This window comes from Giraffa tippelskirchi, chromosome 7 (genome assembly GCF_054371585.1).
Source record: "Giraffa tippelskirchi isolate mGirTip1 chromosome 7, T2T-mGirTip1v1.2.pri, whole genome shotgun sequence".
Classification (NCBI taxonomy): Eukaryota; Metazoa; Chordata; class Mammalia; order Artiodactyla; family Giraffidae; genus Giraffa; species Giraffa tippelskirchi.
In genome coordinates this window covers 109,128,940-109,152,354 of record NC_137281.1, presented here as the reverse complement: position 1 = coordinate 109,152,354, position 23,415 = coordinate 109,128,940, and the positions used below count along the sequence as shown (strand labels likewise).

Genomic DNA, 23,415 nt, shown 5'->3' with positions numbered 1-23,415 from the left:
AAGGAATGTTTGGTGGGTCAAAGCAGTGTTAGTGGTGGAAGTTGGTAGAGCTCCCTTCCCCCTGCTAAGAAAGAGCATATGTAGTCCTGTACAGGAGAGCCTCTTATGGACTCCTGTCCTGGCGATTGATGTTAGACACAGAAGATACATTTTATGAAGGGCACGTTGTTACTATTATACTCACCTTCTCTTTTGGGCTTAGTTTTTATAACAGTGCTCTTCCTTGGCCAGTTGGCTAAAGGTAGTGCTTTCATTCTTTTCAAAGCTTTATGTTAAAAAGTGTTTTAAATAGCTTCAATTCTTTAAGTGATTTTTGAAAATAGTCTATTTGGAAGATTGGACAGAGGGACACAGAACTTTTTATGACAACAACTTAAGGACTGGGTCAGACCACTGAAAAGAGAATTTCAGATTGAGAGGTGTTCGTAATTTACAAAACTGAAACTTGAAGATAGCTAATTTAAGGTGGTTTCTTGGTAGTTGTCAGACATAGCTGTGAGTTAAGCTAGCAGTCACAGTTTTTCTTGGCAGCAGAGATAAAAGTTTAGTGACAAAGTCATGAGCCACTGCAAAAAAATATTTGGAGAGTTGCCTCTACATTGAGAGTCTCAAAGGTTCAGACAGGCTGTAGTTAGTTAATTGGCCCTGTTACACCAGCACTTACCTTGGAAAAAGCAGTCATCTCTCTTTTTCTACTGCTTTGTTTTTCCCAAGGTGTGTGGGCCCTTCAAAATGTTGGAATGCAGCTACTTTGCTTGATGTAATGGTTGACTCTAGGTCTTGTGACCCACTGGGGTTTTGTTTGTCTTTTGTCCTTATCAAAGGAAAAGAGGGAGCAAGAAGAAGCCAGTCCTCCTTTCTCCTTTCTGGATGGTACCCAGCAAACAAAGGGACTTACAGTTGCAACCTGTAGGTTCTTAATTGGTAACTTTATTAAATCATAGGAAAAACAAACTAACAAAAATCCCAGTCTTTTTCCTCTTTAGAATTGGTAAATATTTCTGAGATCAGGATTCTAAAAGTGTATTTTGTGCTCACATTGGCACCCCCAGGGTGGCAGTAATAGGAGTGTACTTTCTGGCTTTCTGCTTTCATATATAGACTAGGCTAAGGCACTACAATGCCCTGTTCAGATCCCTTCTCGCTCACTGTACAAATATGCCTCATGAATTATAGGCTTTGGTGCGGATAGAGAGGTTGTTTTTATCTCTTATCCATGGGAGTGCCCCTTAATGTCATCTGTGGTTTTTTTTTTCCCCTTTCCTTACCATATAAGGGCAGAAGTTTAACTTGGCTGTAGCGGCTTGGTCTTACACAGTAAAGGGTGAAACCTTCTCTGGACAACTACAGTTTGCATGACCTGTGATCATCCCGTGCTCCACTCTAGTTCAGGAGGACTTGGAAAATATATTCCAGAGGATTTGTTCTTAGAATATATTATTCTCCTACTATTATTTCTTCTCAACAGTCTTAACGGGAATACTTGTTTTTAAAGTAAAAATCATTGCTATTTTTAAATTGTCTCTAGATATATTGACTGTAACATCTGGATTTTGTGAAAATCTAGGCCCTGTAGAAGTTTTCTTCCAGATCTGACTTGGAGAAATATTTTTGCTGTATTGTGTGGGCATGCCTTTGATGGCTTTGTAGCATCTTGTAGAGATGCATAGGAATGGTGTACACCTGCCCTTATTTTCTGTCTAGGTAGCTGGTACCTTGTGGAAGAGGGCTTCCCAGGTGGCTCAATGGTGAAGAATGCACCTGCCAACACAGGAGACAAAAGAGGCTTGGGTTTGATCTCTGGGTCGAGAAGATCTCCTGGAGCAGGAAATGGCAACCCACTCCAGTATTCTTGCTTGGAGAATCCCATGGACAGAGGAGCCTGGCATGCTATACCCCATGGGGTCACAAAGAATCAGACATGACTGAACAGCTGAGCACACACCTTGTGGAAGGGGATGGGGCTCTGTAGCTCTAAGGCACCTTTTTACCTCACAAGTGCAGGGCACCTGGTGGTCGCTTAATAACAATTCTCCAGGAAGACAGTTGGTAGCCTTCACTAATATAGCAGTCTCTTTTCTGAGTAGCTCATGACATGTTGAGACACAATAGCATTTTTTAAATAAAAGAAACTAACATCCCAAACAAAGACTTTACCAGCAGTGTGTACACATGGGCTGTTGTTAGAAGGTAACCTAGGCCACTGAGGGTGATTTTCATGCGTGGAAATAATTTGCTTCTGGGTCATGATCCTTCCCAAACGCCTTGTTATTTATATCTGCTTTTTAAATAACAAATGGTCCGGTGGCTATGAGGTTTGTACTGAGGCAACAGCCAATGAAGTCTTAAGTAGACTGCCCAGGTATTGTGATGAAAACAACGTTAGAAAATACATGAAGACACCTCAGAACACAGAGAATACATACCAGAAATAAAAGCTAGTGAAGGTGAGAGATGTGGGCCTTTTGAACACAGCATAATCCAAAAAAAAAGTGAAAAGAGCGCCCTTAATTGATGAAATTGAATGTATCTTCAGTTCTAGGGAGCCAAACTAAATTGTGATCAGACCAGTACTGTAAGGCCCAAGAAGCCTGTAAAAGTCCAGGTTCTTCCCTGGGGAAGCTTTTGTAGGGATACATACTCCCCAGATACTGCTTTCAAATCCAGGCTGTAACCTACAAGCACCTTTGCACATCTTGCTGTGAAACCTCCCAGGGCAGCAGGCATTGGCTTCTGGGGTTGAGAGCAAATGCACTGTGTCCTTGTGTGAGCTATTCCCCCCTGGCGTTACTTGATGATGTTTTTTAATTTTATACAACGCCTTTTTTCAAAAAGCATTGAGAGGACTTGCTCAGCAGATGATAATGAGTGCAGTTTTCCTAGTCTTGGTTAGGTTTTGTCCCGAAGGCCTTTCTTTCAGTCAGGGGCTTGAGTTGGGGGTGACTGTAGAGAACCTGCCGCGCTGATGTCAGAAGGTGGAAAGACCCCATAGGTGAGAACCAACAATTCCAGGGCTTCCCTGAGGCTCCAGGAGGCCTTGAGAAGTGAGGCAGGCAAGCCTGTACAGGAGGAGCAGGGAATTAGGATGCTCGTCCTGTCTCCCACTGACAGCTGTGTAACCCAAGCATGCTCCAACCCTCGGGGTCAGAGGTCCCTCCCTCTTCCTATTTTCTCAACAAAGAGCTCCATGAGTGGTTCTTGTAGGTTTTGCCCGTGTCTTTGGGTTGGGTGGTGGGTGGTTGCTTTTTTATGGTGCAGATTCCCACCTTCCTCTCTTGACCTCTTGGATCAGAATCTCTAGGGATGGGGCCTGGAAATGTGTACTTTTAATATGTGTCTTCAGGTGAACTCAGACAGCCAATTGTGGGAACTAGGGACCCTTCGAGCTAAACATCTGAGACCCCGTTTTTGTGGACCACTCACAGGTCTGTTCTCTGCGTTGACCCAGTCTTGGCTCCTGGAACCGGTCTCCATTCCTGGCCGTTGTTTGGGTGCCCTCTATGGGGCCTGTTGACTGGTATTCCTATAGGACATAACCCCTAATGTAGATTCTACAAAATGCTCCAAGGGGGAAAGAAGTGCCACTTATAAAACAGCATCCAGAGCTAAAGAAAGAGCAGAGTGGAGGCCGGAAGAGCAAAGACTTGGATCAATGGGGGTTCCTCTCAGGGAGGGAGATCTTCTGTGCAGAGGCAGGAATGAACATAGAGTGCTGTCTCCGATGCCTCAGGCACATGGGAGCCTGGGGACCCAGAGTGGCCTGTCACCTGAAAAGTCCTTTCCCTGGAGCATAAGCAGTCTCCTTTCTGTGAGTGAGTACAAAGTCCTTGAGGTCAGGGCCCAGATTGAAAACAGCTAGAAATTTCTAGTGTGGTGGCTACAGAAATTGTTTTGAAAATCTTGTTGACATTCTCGGGCCACAGCACCTATAACAAGCATATTTAAGAAAGAGGGAGAAAATACTTTTGAGTACATGACCTAGACACTCTACTGAGTTTTTTTTCTTGATGGTATTTTAGGGGGTGGTTTTGTTTTGCTCTACATTTTAGTTTTCAGCTTTCAGAGTTGCTTGCTTGTCCTCCCACCCCAATTCATAAAAGGAGTAGAATTTTCCTTCTGTCTCAGGTCAACATGGCAAGCAGTCCAGCCGTTTCAGCATCAAGCAGGTGGAGCTGGAGGGTATTCGAAAATGATATACAAGGCTGCTGGGTTCAATAAACTGGGCTTAATGCCAGATGATACTATATGAGAATGACGATGTAAAAGAAGCCATAAGAAGGCTTCCTGAGAACCTTTATAACGACAGAGTGTTTCACATTAAGAGAGCACTGGACCTGAGCATGAGGCAGCAGATCCTGCCTAAAGAGCAGTGGACAAAATATGAGGCAGATAAATTCTACCTTGAACCATATCTGAAAGAGGTTATTCAGGAAAGAAAAGAGAGAGAAAAATGGACAAAGAAATAATTTAGTAGTCTAAATCTGTGGATACAGCTGTTCTCAAGTATTTTCATGAAGTTGGTTAAACCTGAAATGTATAATGTAGAACTATTTGGGCTGTAATGTATTGCTTTAAATAAATAATATAATTATTGTTGGGGGGGGGAGGAATAGAATTTTCCTGCAACTGGAAAATACAGAAATCTGACCTGACCCAAAGGTATGCCCTTAATGTGTACCTTTTTCCAGGTTTTTGTTTTTGTTTTTTTTTTTAATACAGGGCTAAAAACTTTTAAAAGTTCCCATACTTAAGAAATGTGTTATCCGTATTACCCTCATCCCACTTGAAAAAAAAAAAAAAGTTCACTGGCCGTTGAGACCTGGTGGGGCCCATTACACCCTGTGCATCTATAATGATTGACTTTGTGGGTGGGTACAGTTGTAAACTGATCTTGGATTCATTTCACGTTTCTCCCTACTCCCTGCCTCCATCAGCCAGTTGTTACTACATAGTTAATTTTTGACAAGATAAAAGTGTATTTGAATGTTTTTATAGAGTCCTTCACCGTGGTTGGAGATGCCCTAATCACTCTTTCCCAGAGAGAATTTGGCTTTAAAAATTTTACAAATCTAGATGAGCAGAGAGCAGAGTGTTCTTGTGTTCCTTTAGTTCAAGGCTGTGATTGAAGACTCTCACTACTTGTGCATTTCAAGCCTATGTACTCAGAAGGTTGCTTTTGTTTAAGTTGGTTTTGCTTATTTTATTCAGTAGACATTTACTGAGCCCATACTCCGTATAGAGAATCATGATTCCTTGCATATAAAAAGGAATGTGAATAAGGAAGACAGGACTGTAGGTAGAGAGCTAGCATCGTCCCTAAGCGCAGGTTGTAATTTTTAGAAAACTCTGAAGTGTCCTGAAAACCCCATCATTGCAGGATAAGCACACATTCAAAGTAGATGAGGAAACACTACCAGATTACCAAATTCCATCTTTCACTTCCATGCGTAATATTTAAACAGCCACCAATGCAAGTGTATGTAATGGACCCAGCCAGTCTTGCAAGGATCCTGAGGCTCATAGTAACAAATGCTTATAACTGTAGGTAAACGTCACATCCTCAAAAAAGCAACATCTTATTTCAGAGATAGATACCAAGTAAAAACAGTATCTGTGCTGCTTTTCCTCTAAGGTGCTTGAAACTCTTCTTGTAGCAGACCTGACTTGTCAGAAATGCCTGTAGGCTTAGGTCACAGACGCTTGGGAAATTGGTCTTGGCGCTATTCCAGTGTGACCTGTTATCCTCAAGAGGTGCTGAAGGGCATGGGGGCTTACTGGGTTTTATTGTGTCTCTGTATGGTTTTATATTTTAGAACCACTGAACTTAAAAATCTTTTAGTTCCTAAAATATTTAATAAAGCCCCTTTGAGAATGTGATCAGAAGAAAGGAGAACTGAGACTCCTGAGTCCAAGTTCTCGCCGAGCTCCTCTCATCTTGTGTGACGGAGCTTGGCTCAGTCCTGCCGCCTCTATCTACACCTCAACCCCCACCATGTGAGGTGGCTGTGATGAAGCTCCCCTCTGAGAGTCAGGTAAAGCCAGCATGTTAAAATCTGTGCTAGAAAGGAACCAAATGAGAAAGTGTTGCTGACGGTCCCTCTGTCCCACAAGGATGATGTGTGTGGATTTGCATATACCCCAAGGTGGACACCTGCTGGATAAATCAATGGATGAACATATCCAACAACTCCAGAGTTGACCATGGCTTGTAGCACACTTTAGGGTAGCTCATCACAAAGCCAGCCTTCCTTGTTGAACCAGTGTTTCAGTCCAGCCCCTCTTGAAGGCACTGCCCTCACATCCTCTCCAACACTAAAACACCTCTCATTCTCTCTGCCCAGGCTGAAGCCGACGTAGCTTCCCTGAACAGACGCATCCAACTGGTTGAAGAAGAGTTGGATCGTGCCCAGGAGCGTCTGGCAACAGCTCTGCAGAAGCTGGAGGAGGCCGAGAAGGCAGCAGATGAGAGTGAGAGGTGAGGCCCCCTTGTCCAGCCCACCTGTTAGCACAACCTTTCCTCCTGATGGAACCAGAGGGCTCTCTGATCTTGGGTGTCTGAGGATTTCGCAGTACCTTGGTGCCATCATTTCCTCTCTTGATCCAGGTGTAACAACTGGTTTTGTTTGTTTAACACTAGTGGAACACTTTTGTTCTGAATCTCAAGGTTGCAAAGAAGAAGACTCTGTTCCTGCCCTCCTAGAGCTCACCACCCAGCGAGGGAGATGGATGTATAAACAGGAGGTTCTAGGGGTGTGATTTGGTTCTTTGATTCCTGCTGACCATGGAGCAATTCCACATTTTGTTTAAAAGATAATTTTATGTTAAAATACAGCAAGAAGGCTTAGGCCGAGGTAAATAAAGTATGGGCTGTCAGTTGTCAAATAGCCCAACAAACGAGTGAAAGAGAAAGCACAGATAAAACAGAAATATAATCCACAAAAGTAAGTTGTGTTGGACTTAGTAAAGCCGGTAAGACGTGTGCACAAGTAAATACAGTCAGATCTGCATGTCCTCTGAGCCCACTCACCCCGTGACCTGGCTCTCCCTGACTTATGACCCTGAGATCCAGCCTTGTGGTAGTAAAGGAAGACCAGGGCCATATCAGCCATCGTGTTATTCCAGCAGGCATTTTCTCTCATGCTCAGCTGCTCGTTAATATACTCCTGTTGCTTGGAAGCACTCCAAGAAAGACACTGTAAGACTGGAGAGAGTTCTGTCCTTAGAGAGATGAGGAAGCAGTGTAGTGTCTCAGACACTGGCAGTACATATCTGTGCTGTGACCTGGCAGGTAATGCAGTCAATCATTTTGTCCCTTTCTCCATTTTTGAGATGCATTCTGCTCCCTGCCATCATGGGAAAAGGGTGATTTCAGACTTTCGGATTAAACAAGCTGATTAAAAATTAGCTGAAGTTTTCAGCTCATTGTTCACTATTGAGTGTTGTCTCTTTTCTAACTAAGAGTTTTGGAATTTTTAAAGATGACTCACCATCTCTTATGGTATACACATAACCAGTGGTTTTGTGGCTGGCTTCTTCCCGAAATACACTTATTAGTGAACCTGAAAGGCAATCTGGCAACATTAAACTTTATACTAAAAAAGTATTTTAGAAATCACTTACTCCAGTCCCCTGATTTTACAAATGAGAAAACTAGGGTTCAGAGACAGGTGTGGCCTGCCTGAACTCTTAAAAAGAATATATGGCCGAGCCAGGATTCCAGTCTCCTAAGATATATTGTAGTCTTTACTTTTTTTTTAATAGATTTAATGAGTTTAATAAGTTTACCCCTCCAGTTCCTATTTGCAGCACCCAATAGTCCTTTGAAATACCAGACCAACCCAGCAGTAGCCAGCAGTAAAGTTCAGACCTTCAGACTTGAAAAATTCAGGTTCTCTGAGCATTCCGTGTTGTAATAGCAATGTAGTCTTTATTTTTTTAATTGATTTATCTTACTTAGATTTTGATAAATGAATCCCATTGTAACATAACTTTATAAAAATTCAGTATATCATACATCAGTTAACAGTTTCCATAACTTACGCCACGCTGAAGGATTCACACATACACATCAATACAGAAGATGGTGTTGGTCTTGGCTCTCAACGCCTCTACTATAAAAGCATCATTATAGGCAAAACTCAGTTTCTTCTCCAAAGTCGTCCCGCATGAAATTGCCATTTGTACAGGTCCGATATGGTCGAATACCAGCAGTTTCATTTGGTTCATCTAATAGTTATATTTGTGGGAAGAAAGTACACAAAGGTAAATTTGCTTTTGTTCTAACCTTGGTCCATTTTCAGGCTGAGGCTTCCCACTGGAAAAGGGAAGAAATCCCATTATTTATACAGCAAGTAAAGCATGTTGGCTTTTCTGATTCCACCCCTTCCAGATTTGAAAAAAGGACCATGTCATGGTGCCTTTCATTTAACATGAGCTGCCTGGACAGTGTCAGCAGTACCAAAAGTGTAAGCTTTCCTTCACAATAAACAGAGAGAGGGAAGTGGATGTCTTTTCCTGCCTTCAGCTCTGGAAAGTCTCACTTCATGGCTTGGAAGATGAAAGTAGCTATGTTTCAGTCTGTCAATCACACTGAACCTCACAAACCATGGCTGTGCAGTGGGAGTTCATGGAAGGCACCTCTAAATCTTGGCTTTTCCTGCCAATCCTCCTTTTCAGAGGCATGAAAGTCATTGAGAGCCGAGCCCAAAAGGATGAGGAGAAAATGGAGATTCAGGAGATCCAGCTGAAAGAGGCCAAGCACATCGCTGAGGATGCCGACCGCAAGTATGAAGAGGTCAGATCCTGGAGTTCAAGGCCTCATGGGTCCCCAGCCATGGCCCAGAAGCAGGGACTGGGGGAGCAATGAAACCATCTACTTCCTTAGCAGAAATGGGTGTTTTTGAGAAGGAGAGTTCCTTTGTCCCCAGAGGATAGTTCTTAATTTTGATCCCACTAGGAAGTTCATTCACACTGGGAAAAACCAGGGCTTTTGTTGTCCCCCCGCCGTCAAAAACTAGGACAAAAGATCTTTGGCCAGACAGCAGGGAAGGTTGGGTCTCTTATGTTTTGTGAAAGGAGCCTCTCATGCTGTCACCAGGCAAGCAGTTATCCCTAGTGAGATCCACCTGGTGGATCTACACTAAGGCAGTGCAGAGACACAGACCACACATTTGCTCCCTGGGCTCATGGAGGCACCTCTCAGTCTGTCCTCCTCTCTCCTCACGATTCACAGGTGAATCACCTCATGGTCATGTCCTAATGAAAGCACCTTCCTGTGTTAAGAGCCTACATGACTCTTTAAGGTTTTAGTTTTTCCCTTTAGCTCTCCTGAAACACCACTGACTCTTCATCGTCATCATCCTCTCCAGGTTACACTATGCTCACTAATTTTGAAATGCTTCATAGGATCCCTTCTTCCTGGTCCTTTCTTCCTTCGTCCTCATTAGGTATCTTACCAACTTCTCATGTTAGCATTTCTTGCTATTTCTGTTGGCATTTTTAACCTCCTCCACCAAAAGGAAGTGGAGGTACAGAGCTCTAAATTGATGAAGTTCTTTTAGGGTTATTTTCAGTCTTGCCTTGCAGCTCCCACCTTTTCAGCATAAAAGGCGTCGTGTCTCATCATCCTGCTATTTCAGAGATGGTGAATTTCATCTCTCCCCCTCCTTCCACAGTTGGTCTGGCTGCTGTGTAATTATACAGGCTTCACTTGGGTCGGACTTCAGATGTGCCTGCCTACTCATAACTGACCATTCTGGATCTTTGTGAGCAGATGGTCTCCTCTCCATGGGCATTCCTTTTGGAGAGTTGCTTGCCCTCCAGTCCACGGGAGAGAGGATCATCTTGTTTGTAGGCAAGAGCTCCCAGGGGCTGAGTCTAGCCCCTGCCCTCCCCCCCGCCAAACACACACACACCATAGTCAGAGCTTGGAAGCCCCATGGTGTGTGTGTTTTGTGTTTGTCTTTCTGCAGGTGGCCCGTAAGCTGGTCATCATTGAGAGTGACTTGGAGCGTGCAGAGGAGCGGGCTGAGCTCTCAGAAGGGTAAGCGGGCCCGGCGCCAGGAGGCCCTGTGTGGGGTGCTGCGGAGCAGTGACTAAACAGCATGACCTTCTGGCAGCTGCACATTTACCTGTTTCAGCTCCGGGCTCCTCATGTGCTCATTCGACATGGATGAGCCACGAGTTTGGAACATGGAGGACTTGTGTGGGGTGTCTGTGTATGAATGCGTGTATCACTGCATGCCTTACCTGCACACTGATTTTGAGAATGGCCTTGTGCATTTCCTGTGTCCACTAACAGCCAAGTTCGACAGCTGGAAGAACAATTAAGAATAATGGATCAGACCTTGAAAGCATTAATGGCTGCAGAGGATAAGGTACTGATGGCTCATGTATGGGTTTTAGGTTTAACTGCAACCCAGGCGTCTTTCAGCTTCCAATGCCTACTGGTCCGTTTTTATAACGACTGCACCTTCACTACACCCTCTGCTATCTTATATCTTGCTTTAAGTGCTTTCTTTGGGTCCTTTATGCTCTTTTGTTTTTCCTTCATAAATGCTCTTTGGTGCAGCCAAAAAAGAAGCCAAATCATCACACTTTGAAGTTGTTGAATTTTGTCTCCCCACCTCTCTGCTGTTGGAAGGAGGGTCCGGGGCAGTGTCCATGGTGAAATTGGACATCTCAGCCCCTGATGGTTTGGCTTCTTTAAGGCAGCCCTTTGTTCTCTAGGACTCAGTTTTCATTTTTTTCCCATCCCTCTCCTTTTTCTCTCCTCCTTCCTCTGGCCTGTCTCCCACCCTTTCTGCCTCTGATCGAAAACATTAGCAAATGTGCCGAACTTGAAGAAGAGTTGAAAACTGTGACGAACAACTTGAAATCACTGGAGGCTCAGGCTGAGAAGGTAGGCCAGGAGCACCATGTCGGGGAGAGGCATCATTTAAGAGCTACTCAAGAGACACCCCCTTTTTCCCTTCTGAGGCCCTGCCAGTCAGAGGAATAGTCCATTAGACACTGTAGCCAGAGGCCTCATTTTGAGGTGATTTCCTGATGGTTATTGATACCAGATTCTTTTTTTTTTTCTTATGCAATGGAAAATCCATTTTGTGTTGAGTATGTGAGTCATCCATAACAATTTAATTTAAACCAAGTGCCAAATGGATAAGTGATCTTGTTCTTATCCCATGTAAAACAATAGGCAGGAAAACAGAGACCGCATTGTGGTGTGCCATTTGATCCCAGAGGCTCCGTTACCTCCTGAGAGATGCTCAACATCTGTTGGCTGGGCTGGCACTTTCTTTGTATTAGAAGACACGAGTATAGGGTGAGCTGTGGCCTGACATCTGGAACGTTCTTTCTGATTACAGTACTCGCAGAAGGAAGACAAATACGAGGAAGAGATCAAGGTCCTTTCTGACAAGCTGAAGGAGGTAATATTAGGGGTGTTTTAAACAAAGCCAACTGGATTGAGTTTGTCTCTGTGAGGCCGAGACATTTTTCATTTTAATGTTACAATGATCCAGGAATATTCTGGGGTGGGCTTGGAGAGCCAGCAGTGGTAGCCAGCCGCCTCTCACTGTGGTGATTCACTGGTGGGTGGTTTCAGACCACTTTGTGGGTGCCAGGCTTGACTTTCATTTTCTGGTTTCCCTATCTTTGTAGCTACCGGCCCCCTAAAACTTCCCAATTTTGATTGAAATAAATTGAATTATTGCAGGCTGAGACTCGGGCTGAGTTTGCGGAGAGGTCAGTAACTAAATTGGAGAAAAGCATTGATGACTTGGAAGGTAAGATCTTAAGTCTTGTTTCTAACTTAGTCCTTATGGCTGAATACTGACGTGGCAAAGCGACTTCCCAGTCATGTCATCCTCCTTGACACACTCCTTTGCTCTTGCACATTTTTCCGGCCTGCCCTTTGGAGTTCTGTGGCTCTTAAGCTCTCTGCTCGCCGGATGACCTCTAGCCACCAGACGGGGCCCATCTTCTTTTTGTAACAGCAGATGCCAAGTGGCTCCGCTGTACACTCTTAGAAGTGTGGCTGGTTTATTTTCCACTGTGAGTGAGGCGGTTGTAGGTGAGAATGACTGGTGTGCTTTCTGTCTTCAGTGATTCCTTCTTATTGTCAGAATGGGAAGAATTTGGTTTTTAGGCACAACTTAATCTTTTCCCAACTGTGAATTCAATGTAAGGGTTTGGATTTATTTTTCTAAGTTACTAATCATCTTGGCATATGCTCTGTGCCCTGAAAGGGGGAGTGGAGGGTAAACAGGGCATTATTGCACTTGGACATTATACGTAAGCCTTTCTTCGCTAACATATTTAGGTTTTATTTTAGTAACACCCTCTCTGTCTCTCAGAAGTTCCAAATGTTGAGCTCCAAGGCTGTGGAAAAAAAAAAGAAAGAAATACGTAAAATAGATACATCAAAGGTGGAGGGGGCTAGAGAAGGAATTGGGGGTTGGTGCAGATGATAACCAAGCTGGTGGAAAAGAGAAAATGACCCATGGTGGCAAAACAGTCTCCAAAGTGCAGCAAGGGATGACACCTTCATCATTAGAAAAACTGAAGTACAAACTTGGCACAGCAACACTGTAAGAAGCGTGGCTTTCCTCATTTTTCAAGCCTCCTGGACCGGTGAAGGAAGCTTGAGTGGGAAGGCCACAAGGAATATAGTCTGGATAGCACCAAGAAATCCATTTCCCAGTGGTCTAGTTTGGTCAGGAAGTCAGTGGTTTGAAGGTGGAGCCAGATAAGGATTATAGACTGTAGTCACAAATTGTTCCTCCAAAACAATGCCCGTGGCTATTTTTTCCACTGTTTATAGTTGCAGGTGGCTGACTGCTCCAGTATAGTTAAATTATAGCTCTATAAAAGAAAAGCTGTCCTGTTGCCCCTCCCCCAATCGGGAGAGAGTCTTCTGTGGTTTTGTTTAGGGTTTTAACATGGTTTACTGGTATACCTACCATATTTGTTACGATTTTCATATTGAGTTTCTTGTTTTATTTTCTAATGGGTTTTGTTCTTTCTGTTTTTGTTTCAATTTTATTAAAAAAACAAAACAAAACAAAACGCACGTCTCCTGCATTGGCCACCTGCTGCGGCATCACTTCCTTCATGCATTGCCCTTTTCTTGCTGCTGTGTTGGGGTGGTGTCCCTGCCACCCTCATTCACCTTCCATCTCTTGATCACTCTCCATGTCCTTGCAACCTCTGCCTTCCACTTCCTGGTCATAGACGAGCTGTACGCTCAGAAACTGAAGTACAAAGCCATCAGCGAGGAGCTGGACCACGCTCTCAACGACATGACTTCCATGTAAATGTTCATCCACCCTGCCTGCTCACATCCGTGCCCTCATGCTAATATGATCAATTCGCCACCACTCCCTCTTGTATCTCCAGAATCTCCGCCTTTACACCTTTCTGCTCACTCTTTGCACAATCTAGGATGGTCATTGTTTGTTTGTTTTTTTCACATTCTACTAATACACAGGCCAAGTAGATTGTCTATACAAACCGTCTTAGTTTCAGAATCCATTCATTTCACATTGTCTCAGCTAGATCGTTCCCACCATGCAGTGAATTGGCATATAAGTGACTTGGGCACTGTACTTTTAGGAATGTAAACTAGGCTCAAGTAAAATCAGTAGGCCATGCAATTGTGCAAGAATTGCCCAAGAAATAGCAAAAGTCAGTTTCCTGTGATTCAATTAAATGTGAACATTTTTTTATAAAAAAAAAGATAACAAATTTAAGGAACCCTACACCCTCAGATGATTGAGGCTCTGAGAGGAGGGAAGTTGATCCAGAACAGCATAAAGGATGTTGCCGTAAAACATCACGTCTTTCTTTTAAGATTTTTGGACAAAAATGAACCTTCTGCTGAGTAACCAAGCCTTTAATTTTCTGTTTATATAAAAAGAATTAACATACAAACACCACAACCTGTGTCAAAGAAATGGGACATAAAGCATAGATTGTGTGCTCTTAAGCACATCATGTATTCTTTAGGAGGGGTTTAATTTTCTGTTTATATAAAAAGTAATATACAAACACCACAACCTGTGTCAAAGAAATGGGACATAAAGCACAGATTGTGTGATATGAGTTTGAGGGTTAATGGTCCAGCTTTTACTACTGCTGGGCAGTAAGGGTGGAGTAGATAGTCTTAATCTCACGAGAACCTGGAGCATACACAACTAATTTTCATATTACTAACCAAGCCTGAACATTGAGCCGGTTCTGCCCCACTAAATTCTAACTTGGAGAGTTTCACAGAAGCTTCCTTTTAATCTCACAAGGTAGCACTGAATTCCACATAAGCTGGAAATTTCGCTTTCCAGGCCCACCTGTCATTCCTTTACCCGTGCAGAAAAATGGTAGCCTGAAGAGTGTTGGCATGTGCCTGCTGCCTTACACATTGTAGAATCATCATGCTACCCCTGGAGACGTGACTGTTACCATGGAAACTGGAGAAAATTCCATCCTCTCTCTGCTCATTTATAAATGAGGGGGTAGATCAGATCATCTGTCTCTGATTGCTAAAATGTGGTGATTCTATGAGGAAAGCTTGTAGCATCACATTTGGTTATATACTCTGAAAGGTGCGCTTAGCTTAAAATCTGTTTCTGAGTTCTGTTCACTGGTCTTCTTATAATGATCCCTCCTGCAGAAGAGGCTTGTGCTGGCCTGGGGTCCAGACCCTGGTGGGCAAGGATTTACATCCTCCCAAAGGTGTGACTGGCAGCAGGTTTTGCATGTCTGCTTCTCACCTTTGTTTCGAGTGCTGCTCTCATCTGTTCGTTTAGCTTCCCTGTTTTCCGTTGTGCCACTTTTTTTTCTGTTTCTCCCACCTTTTCTCTTCATGCAGATAAGTTTCTTTGCTTCACTTCTCCAAAGAGCCCTTCATCAAGCTGGATGTCCCACCTCTCTGAGCTCTGCAGTTTGTCTGTTCTCCAGCTGACCCTGATTCTTTCTTTTCACATCCTGCCTTAGGGCCAGGTACACACTGTGCTTCCTGTTGTACAGAAGCTCCTCATTTCAGTGTAAAATAAACACTATGTAAGCTGTTTCTGTTTGCTATTCTTTTTACTTCTTATTTATTGACATTTTAGTTTCAACACTGAATAAAACCACTAATCTGCTTCACACATAGGAGGGTTAATTTTTGGCTGCTGCTTTGCTCTTTTTTTTTTTTCTATTTTGAACATCATTCATTAATATCAACAGTCTCTAAAGCGGTAGTTCCTTGTGGAACTTTTTCAAAATACACATGCCTGGGTCCTTCTCTGGGTTTTGGTTTGCAAAGGTTAGAGTTAGGTCTGGGCAGCTGTGTTTTTTAGGGATTGGGATGGTACTGGTATATGAAATGGGTTGAGAACCCCTACACAGGGGATGTTGCTTGTTGAAGCCAGAAGGTCTGCCTTGAGCAGGGCCTTCCTGTGCAGATGTTGAGTTTGGGATGTGGTGAGCCTGCTGCATTGGTATTTAGATGGTCCTGATTGAGAGTGGGGAGCTAACTAAGGAAAGGCTGCCAGCCCACACTGCTAGACTATCCAAAAAGATGAAAAGGATGTGGATACAAAAACAATGTAAGTTGAGATCATTATTGATCATCCTTTTACACCACAAAGAAAAGTATATTCATTCCTCAGCCACCTTCATTTTGATCATGAAATGACATTCTTAGGTTTTAGGAACATATGAGTATATTCAAGTCAAGATTTATTTTTTTGCTCTTAAGCACATCATGTATTCTTAGGAGGGGTTATACTTACATAATCTTTGTGATAACTGTTTTATTTGTGAATATTTTTAAAGCATAGCTATTAAAGTTGGTTCTTTTTTTTAACCCCCTAAAAATAGTAGAAATTGTTCAGTTGTAGTTTATTTTATCAGTTATATTTATAAATTAAAGAACAGCATTTAAGTGATTTTTTTTTTTTTTAACACATCACAAAATTAGAACTTTAAAATGATGTGGAGTTTTCTCTCTTAGTGCCTAACACTTCTCATCCTCAACAATCTGGCTATATTTCTCCTGTGTTTTAAATGTGGGTGATTGTTATCTGTCTTTAGTTTTTCTGAGCCTAACTACTTGTATATCCCTATGTTCAAATAAATTTGAGCAAACTGAAAATGTCAGTCACTCTACAAAGACTTCAGAACAGAATAAAAGTACTCTTTTTAAGAGGGCTGTGAATTTAGTAGTGGTATAATAGACTTTTAAAAATTTATAATCTAGACAGTCTCTCTCCCTTGAGAGTGTCAGGACTTCTGTAATTTCTTACTTTTCTTTTCCTAAGGCTTCTTGGGCCTGCTTTTGACTATGATTCCTGCTTTGTTCTTTTAAAATTCAGAGTAATAAAAGTGTGCCCTTCTCTGAGTAACCCTGCTTTCTGCCATAGAAGAAATGACAAGTCTGAAAGTTGTGCTGAACAGATGTTTAGTTAATTCTAGGGACACATGAGTTTTTTGGGAACCATTCCAGAGACTCTCACACTTTGTCTAGGTATATTCTGCAGGGGGAAATGGGAAACCAATGGACTGCAAAGGCGAATCTGGAATAGCCCAAGGACCTCCCTGGCGGTCCAATGATGAAGACTGCCTTCCAGTGCAGGGAGCCCAGGTTCACTCCCTGGTCGGGAAACTAATATCACACATGCCACAGGGTTTAACCAAATTAAAAAAAAAACTGAAACAGCCCAAGAAGGTATGGGCACATGAGAGGATAAATAGCTAGTTGATTTATCAAGAAATTGTTGGGAGCCAGGCTTCTAGCTCAGAGGATAGTGCCATCATAGAGGCAGCTGCTGCGATAGCCTTGGTTGGACCAAACCCCAAAAGCATTGCTTGGCAGTTGATGCCCCAGATATTGGGGAGGTAGAACAGGAGGGAAAAATATTTTCAAACATGTAATCCTCCCAGGCCCCCCAAGCATACCAGTTCTATGGCAGCCAAAGTAGAGCAGGTCCAAATGAGGACGTTGTAATGATACTGTCTGTCATTTAAACTGCATTCACATCGACCCTCTGGGTTCTCGGGTTTCTGCCAAGTTCTTTCATCCCAGCTTGACTGTACACTGGTTCAGGAAGCTAAGACATCTACATGCCCATGGTGATGTCTTCCACATGATAGTGTGAATGTGCTAGTGGGGTTTAAATTTTGCAACCCCCAAACATGCAGGACCTCATGAAAGGTAGGGAGGATGTCATCAGGAGATGAACTGGAAATGTTCTTTGTTCTCAGTGAGCTGGCCATCTTGTGGGAAGATAGATGAGTGAAACAGGTCTGACCTAATGGGATGGTGTACATTTAGAGTCCATGAGAAATAGAGACAGTAATTCTGACCGGGAGCTACCTGGAGAAGATGACATTTGACTGGGGTTTTGCATATTCAGAACATTTGGATCAGCAAAGAAGACAAGGTGGAGATATTCCAAGCTAAAAAACACAACGAATATAAGGTATTCCTCATCTCCTATCATATGTGAAAGTGAAAGTGTTAGCTGTCTAGTCGTGTCCGACTGTTTGTGACCATGGACTGTAGCCTTCCCGGCTCCTCTGTCCATGGGATTCTCCAGGCACGAATACTGGAGTGGGTTGCCATTCCCTACTCCAGGGGATCTTCCTTACCCAGGGATCAAACCCAGTTCTTCATTGCAAGCAGATTCTTCATACATGAGGGAACATTAAAATGAGAATTGATTGATTTCCTGACAGACCTGAGAACTAGAAACCGAACATTTTTATTCTCCCCAGGTGTAGGATTGTCAGCTCTTCAGGATCATTAAATTAGAGTTTGTGGTTGTCACTGGCATGCAAGACAGTTCTGTAACCTCTAGCTTTCCGTGATAAGGGCCAGGTTCTTGTCCTTGTTTGGGCATCCCCTGGTATCCCCATCAGATAAAGGCTGACTAGCACCTGCCTTCTTGCCAAGTGAGAAGATTACATGCCCTTGTGCAAAATGTACTTCACACCAGTCTCCATGTGGACATTTGGGATTTTATACATGTCCATTTAGCACCAGAGAATGCCATCCTTTTTAGGAAGTCAGCAGTTAAATCAGTTTTGAGTGGAGTAAGGGCTTATTCTCTTGCTGTTTGTGTAGAGTAACACACCCTATATCTAAGCTGGATGAGAGTTTACACTGTGTGACACAGTGACTGGGGTAGAGACATGGAGCTTAGTTCTGCATTTCCAAAATTGTTAATACAGTGGCAATGGCCCCTCTAGGGGCCACCTGAAAGGAAAGCTAGCCCTAGGAGTGGAGATGAAGGGGTTCCAGGAAGGGATGAGCAGAAACGGTGGGTTAAGGTTTTGCAGGAAGCTGTCTCAGTCACTGAGCCCTACAAGGAGTGGATGACATGCTGGGCTCACCTCCAGCCCTGCCCCAGTTCCTGAGGCTGCTGCCAGAAGCTTCATTGGGCCCAGTTCACATGGTGGTTTTAGTGAGATGCATAAGGAACATGCCCCCTCTCTCCTCCTCAGATCCTGCCGAGGAGGAGGATCCTTTTCCTCCTGTTGTTTCCCTTTCCTCCTGCCAAGAGAGGAGTCCTGGCTCTTCCTTGGTCAGCCAGGCCTTCCCTCATCCACCCTTCCCTGGGCACAGGACAGCTTCTCATGGGGTGAGGGGAACCTGCTCAGCAAGTGACCAGCACCTGAGGTATCTCTGTGTTCTGTCTGTTTACTCCCTCTCACCAACTCCAGCTAACCTCTCTTCCTTCTGCCTCTTCTCTTCTGCTAACCTGCTTGCTGACCTCTACAGATCAACTCTACCAGCAACTTGAGCAAAACCGCCGCCTAACTAACCAACTAAAGCTGGCCCTGAATGAGGATTAAACTTAAGTGGGGAAGAACCTGGGCTGAATTCTAGGAATGCAGCCCGTGTCAGGAAATATAAGACTGTCATACCTTCAGATAGTAGGGTTGAAAATGATTGCTTTCTGCAGAATTCTGCAGAATTGAACATGAATCAGTTGAAAGGTTGGCCTTGCCTGCATTTTCCTCTTATATCTGGAATAATTAAGTTCTCTTTAATCCCCAAACCGCTTTTATGGTAAAATTACATCTGTGTATATGGATCAATGTTTATAATCAGTTCAGCACTCGTCTTTGCAATAGCAGGTCCTCTTGTTTGGACTGATGCATAATGAGAACCAAAAAAATGTTTTCTGTTTCCTGCAGAGAACTGAGTCTTGCTTAAAATTAGAAAGTCAAAGCAGAGGGGTGTGTATCAACATATATATATATTATATATAGGATGTGATATATATAATATATATTCCTATTATATATTCATATTTCTAACTTCTAAGTAACTGGTATAGTGTTTGAAATATGATTAAATGTACCTATGCTTGGGCAAAATAGCTTTGGAAAACAAGAGTTCATGTCAGAAGTCCCCGATTGTCTGAAAGGTATGCTTTTATTTAGTCTTAACAGTGTTGTTGGAATCTGGTGAGAATGTCATGCTAATAATAAATAGAACACTGTGAGAATAATAAGAGAATGTCCTACTGGAGTGTGCATGAAACATGTTGGTTATTTTTTTTTTTAACGAGCAACAGAAATAAATCCTTGAAACGTTGTCAGAAGGCCTAGTTATGTCATCTTTGTTTTCTCTGAGATTGTGTTACAACGCAACTCTCAGACCTTAACTGCTTGTAACTCAGAAATGTCTGCTGTTGTTATAACGTGGGTGCTGCGAGCACCTCTCCCAGTTCCCACAGCACATGATCAGTGAACATCCACCAGCCCCACCTGCATTTTGTTCGCCGTGGATTGCTGGGGGAGGTTCACCTGGCCACTCTGTGAGAGCCTGCTGTGCCTGTAGTTTCTTCAGGTCCAAGACAGCTTCCCCTTCGTAGGTCCCTGTCTGGAAATGAGTCATGTCTTACTAGCATGCCTGGTCCTAATCATCTCATCCTGTGTTTGTGATTGATGTTTGCCTGCCCAAGTGTACAAACCACCGCTGTGTCCAAAGCTCGGCTATTCATAACTTAATTTTCTAATCCCACCACAGAGAAAGTGGCTCATGCCAAAGAAGAAAACCTTAGTATGCACCAGATGCTGGATCAGACTTTACTGGAGTTAAACAACATGTGAAAACCTCCTTAGCCGCGACCACATTCTTTCATGTTGTTTTTGTTTTTTCGTTTCGTTTTGTTTTTAAACACCATGCTTACCATGAAACCCTTTAATGCATTTTTTATTTACTTTTACCACTGTCACAGAAACATCCACGAGTTACCAGCTAGATCGGGGGTGGGGAAGACACACACACACACACAGGCAAGCCCGTGTTCAAGGTGACAATGATTTAAATGTGCCATTTCTCAAGTTGACATTGCCACACCATAGAGAGTTTAGCGACACAGTATGCTTAGTCAGTCCAGGAATCCTTGAGGAAGCAGAAAGATTTCCACTCAAAGTGCCAATGGCGCATGCCCAGGAAGGGTAACGTTGGAAACACAATCGGGTATGGATTGGTGCTACTTTAAACAAAAGGTCCCACTGTGGTCTCTCCTTAAATATTGTATGATTTAGAAGTCTGTCCAACACTAATTTATTTTGTCGTGAGTTTTACAATGTGGGGAGACTGTGGATCCTGTCTGCCAGAATTCACTAAAGCTGAAGCTTTGTAAGCCACCATGCTCTTCTAATTGGCACATTTGCAGCTCATTACAACTTGTGGGGTAGCATGCGATGTGGATTTCCAGCATGTTCAAGTGAAAGATGTGGGCACCACATACAATGGTGAAGAAAACACATTGTCTTAAGAGTCATAACTGTATGGAAACCTTGTACAATGATATGGAATAAATGCACGTTGTAGGACATTTTCTAAACAGGGTGGTCCTGTCGTTTGTATGTTTTTACTTTGTGAACTTCAGGTCGCATGATTGATCTACCTTCCCTCACGCGTGTTTCTTAAAGCTTATTAATATCCCAGTGTCTGGGAGGGACTGGGTTTCTTGTGTCGTCTTCCCAGAAGCACTCAAAGCAGGATCCCTTTGGTCTGTTAAAGTTACAGCAAGCAGCAAAGGGGCTTCCCCAGTAGCTCAATAGTAAAGAATCCACCTGCCAATGCAGGAGACATGTTTTTGATCCCTGGGTCAGAAAGATTCCCTGGAGGAGGAAATGGCAGCCTGGGAAATTCCACTGACAGAGGAGCCTGGCAGGCTACAGTCCATAGGGTCACAAACAGGCAGACACAGCTGAACAACTAAGCGAAAACAAGTAGCAGAGGACCCTTCCCAAGTCCCAGCCTTTCTCCAGATTTTGGGTTATATCTGCACATATATACCTGTAGGCCTTTTGCTGTGATTCTACCAGTTTGGGGAGTTTTCCTCAACTCTTAGCCAAGTCTTTAGCAGGGGCGATCATACACGTCAAAAAATTGCGAGTTAATGCACCAAATGTGTAGTCCCCCCAGCATTGTGATTCTATTTAAAACTAGAAGTGATTCTATTTAAAAAAAAAACTTCCCTGATGGCTAAGACTGCACTTCCAATGCAGGGGCCCTGGGTTTGATCCCTGGTTGGAGAACTAGGATCTCACAGGCCATAACCAAGACTTGGCATCGCCAAATAAATGAATAAAACTTTTTTTTTTTTTAAGTAGAAGTAAAGGATCTTGGTGATTTTCTGCTTTCTAACTCGTATTTGAGTTCTGAATTCCAGTACATCTTTTTATTGGACTTGGAAACTGAAAACATCACTGGCCATTCTTGAAGACTTTAAGCAAAGAAAAACATTACACTGTTAATTGGCTAAACTTGTACTACGGGGGGAAAAAGAGGACATTCTCATACAAAGCAAACACAGTAAAATGGAAACAAATTCATTTGGATGCACAGATGTTTTCACTGAAAAGGATCCAGTATCTCTAGCTGTTCTTCCACACTCTGCTCAGGTATTCTCTGCAGAGACCCAAAGAGAAGCCTGGCATCTGAATTACAGTTCCCACCTCTAAAAAGTTGTCCTTTTAGTGGATAAAAAAGATGTGGTGTATATATACAATGGAAAATTACTCAGCCATTAAAAAGAACGAAATAAAGCCATTTGCAGCAACATGGATGGACCTAGAGAGTGTCATACTGAAGGAAGTCAGAGAAGGAGAAATATCATATGACGTCCTTTATATGTGGAATCCAAAAAAAAATGATGCAAATGAACTTACTTGTAAAACAGAGACTCACAGACTTAGAAAACTGAACTCGTGATTACCAGGGAAAGGGATAGTTAGGACTTTGGGAAGGTCATGTACACACTGCTATATTTAAAATGATAACCAACAAAAACCTATTGTATAGCACATGGAACTCTGCTCAAATGTTATGTGCCAGCCTGGATTGGAGGGGGGTTTGGGGAGAATGGATACATGTATATGTATGGCTGAGTCCATTCACTGTTCACCTGAAACGGTCACAACATTGTTAACCAGCTATACCCCAATACAAAATGTTCTTGGTATTTAAATAAAAAGCTGTCCTTTTGCTCAAAGCAAATATGAACTCTCTGCGTCTCAGCCTTCTTGCATCTTCACCAGCCCTGGGTACTCCCTTGCCCACCCCCAGCTAGACAGAGATATCCCTGTGTCCACTCAAAAGCTTTCCTATGCAAGCATCTTTTCACCTGGGGAGCCAGACCTGACTTCACGTTTCCTAGCTGCCTAGCCTGTCAGGTCCCTAAATCAGATTCTTCATCTATGTAATGGGCACGCAGCACACAGGTTAGTATCATGGGACTGGAATGTGTGAGCCAGGTGATGAAGATGCATCACAGTACCTCAGGCGGACTCAATGACCACTCCTCCTGCTGCCCCTTGCGCCCAGAGACCACCACAGAGGACTGGCGGATGCTGGGACAACAATAACTGCCCGACGTGGCGATGGTGGTTATGAGAGTGACTCTCTTAGATACCCTGGGCCACAACCTGTCATGAGCGCCTTACAGCTGTTCTTTCAGCTTCACCTCAGCCCCATTTCACTTACACAGCAGGCTCAGGGATGCTGAGCGAACCTGCTCTCGGGTCCAAAGCTCGCGAGTAGTGTGGTCAGACGTCAAATTCAGGCCTGTGCCACTCCAAAGCCCTGTTTAGGCTCTTCTTCCACTTGTTTCAGACGTTTTGCAGCAGAAGAAAAGCAGCTCCTGGACATGGATAGAACCAGATGAGGCAGGTACAGTTGTGGGAGGATAAGGCCAAAGACTGAGTCAGCCTGCAGCTGCCCTGACCCCCATGGGTGATTTAGGGCCCAACTTCCTCCCTGGGTTCCAGGGACCAGATGAAATCAGTGGATTACTGTGGCCTCATGCCAGTTCATAGAATTGTTATTAACTGATGGTTTTGATACGTAGAAAAGGAAGAACTCCCTGTCCCCACGGGGCACACGTCTTAGGTCAGACCCAACGTGATCAT

At 43.4% G+C, this 23,415-nt stretch overlaps 1 protein-coding gene, 1 long non-coding RNA gene and 1 pseudogene across 38 annotated transcripts in view; 2 read left to right on the top strand and 1 right to left on the bottom strand.

Moving 5' to 3' along the window:
- Positions 1-22,504, top strand: part of TPM1 (tropomyosin 1) — a 30,559-nt gene extending 8,055 nt beyond the window's left edge. For 4 of the 37 annotated variants that reach the window (XM_081507510.1, XM_081507515.1, XM_081507499.1 and 1 more), the window contains 7 exons: positions 6,342-6,475; positions 8,677-8,794; positions 9,972-10,042; positions 10,825-10,900; positions 11,364-11,426; positions 11,714-11,783; positions 20,018-22,504. In XM_081507510.1, the coding sequence (XP_081363636.1) occupies positions 6,342-6,475; positions 8,677-8,794; positions 9,972-10,042; positions 10,825-10,900; positions 11,364-11,426; positions 11,714-11,783; positions 20,018-20,100 (615 nt within the window). In that variant the 3' untranslated portion in view covers positions 20,101-22,504. Of the gene's footprint in view, positions 1-6,341; positions 6,476-8,676; positions 8,795-9,971; positions 10,043-10,300; positions 10,377-10,824; positions 10,901-11,363; positions 11,427-11,713; positions 11,784-13,230; positions 13,314-14,863; positions 15,065-18,760; positions 19,161-20,017 lie in introns of those variants that run through there. The other 33 variants (XM_081507509.1, XM_081507516.1, XM_081507500.1 and 30 more) reach the window with 15 other exon arrangements.
- On the top strand, positions 4,052-4,560 carry LOC145512851 (cytochrome b-c1 complex subunit 7 pseudogene; annotated as a pseudogene).
- Positions 7,908-14,423, bottom strand: LOC145512854 (uncharacterized). Its single transcript, XR_014058857.1, has 3 exons — positions 14,343-14,423; positions 10,249-10,313; positions 7,908-8,226 (listed from the first exon to the last, which is right to left on the bottom strand). It is a non-coding gene; the product is annotated as an uncharacterized LOC145512854 (long non-coding RNA).
- Positions 22,505-23,415: the final 911 nt, after the last annotated feature.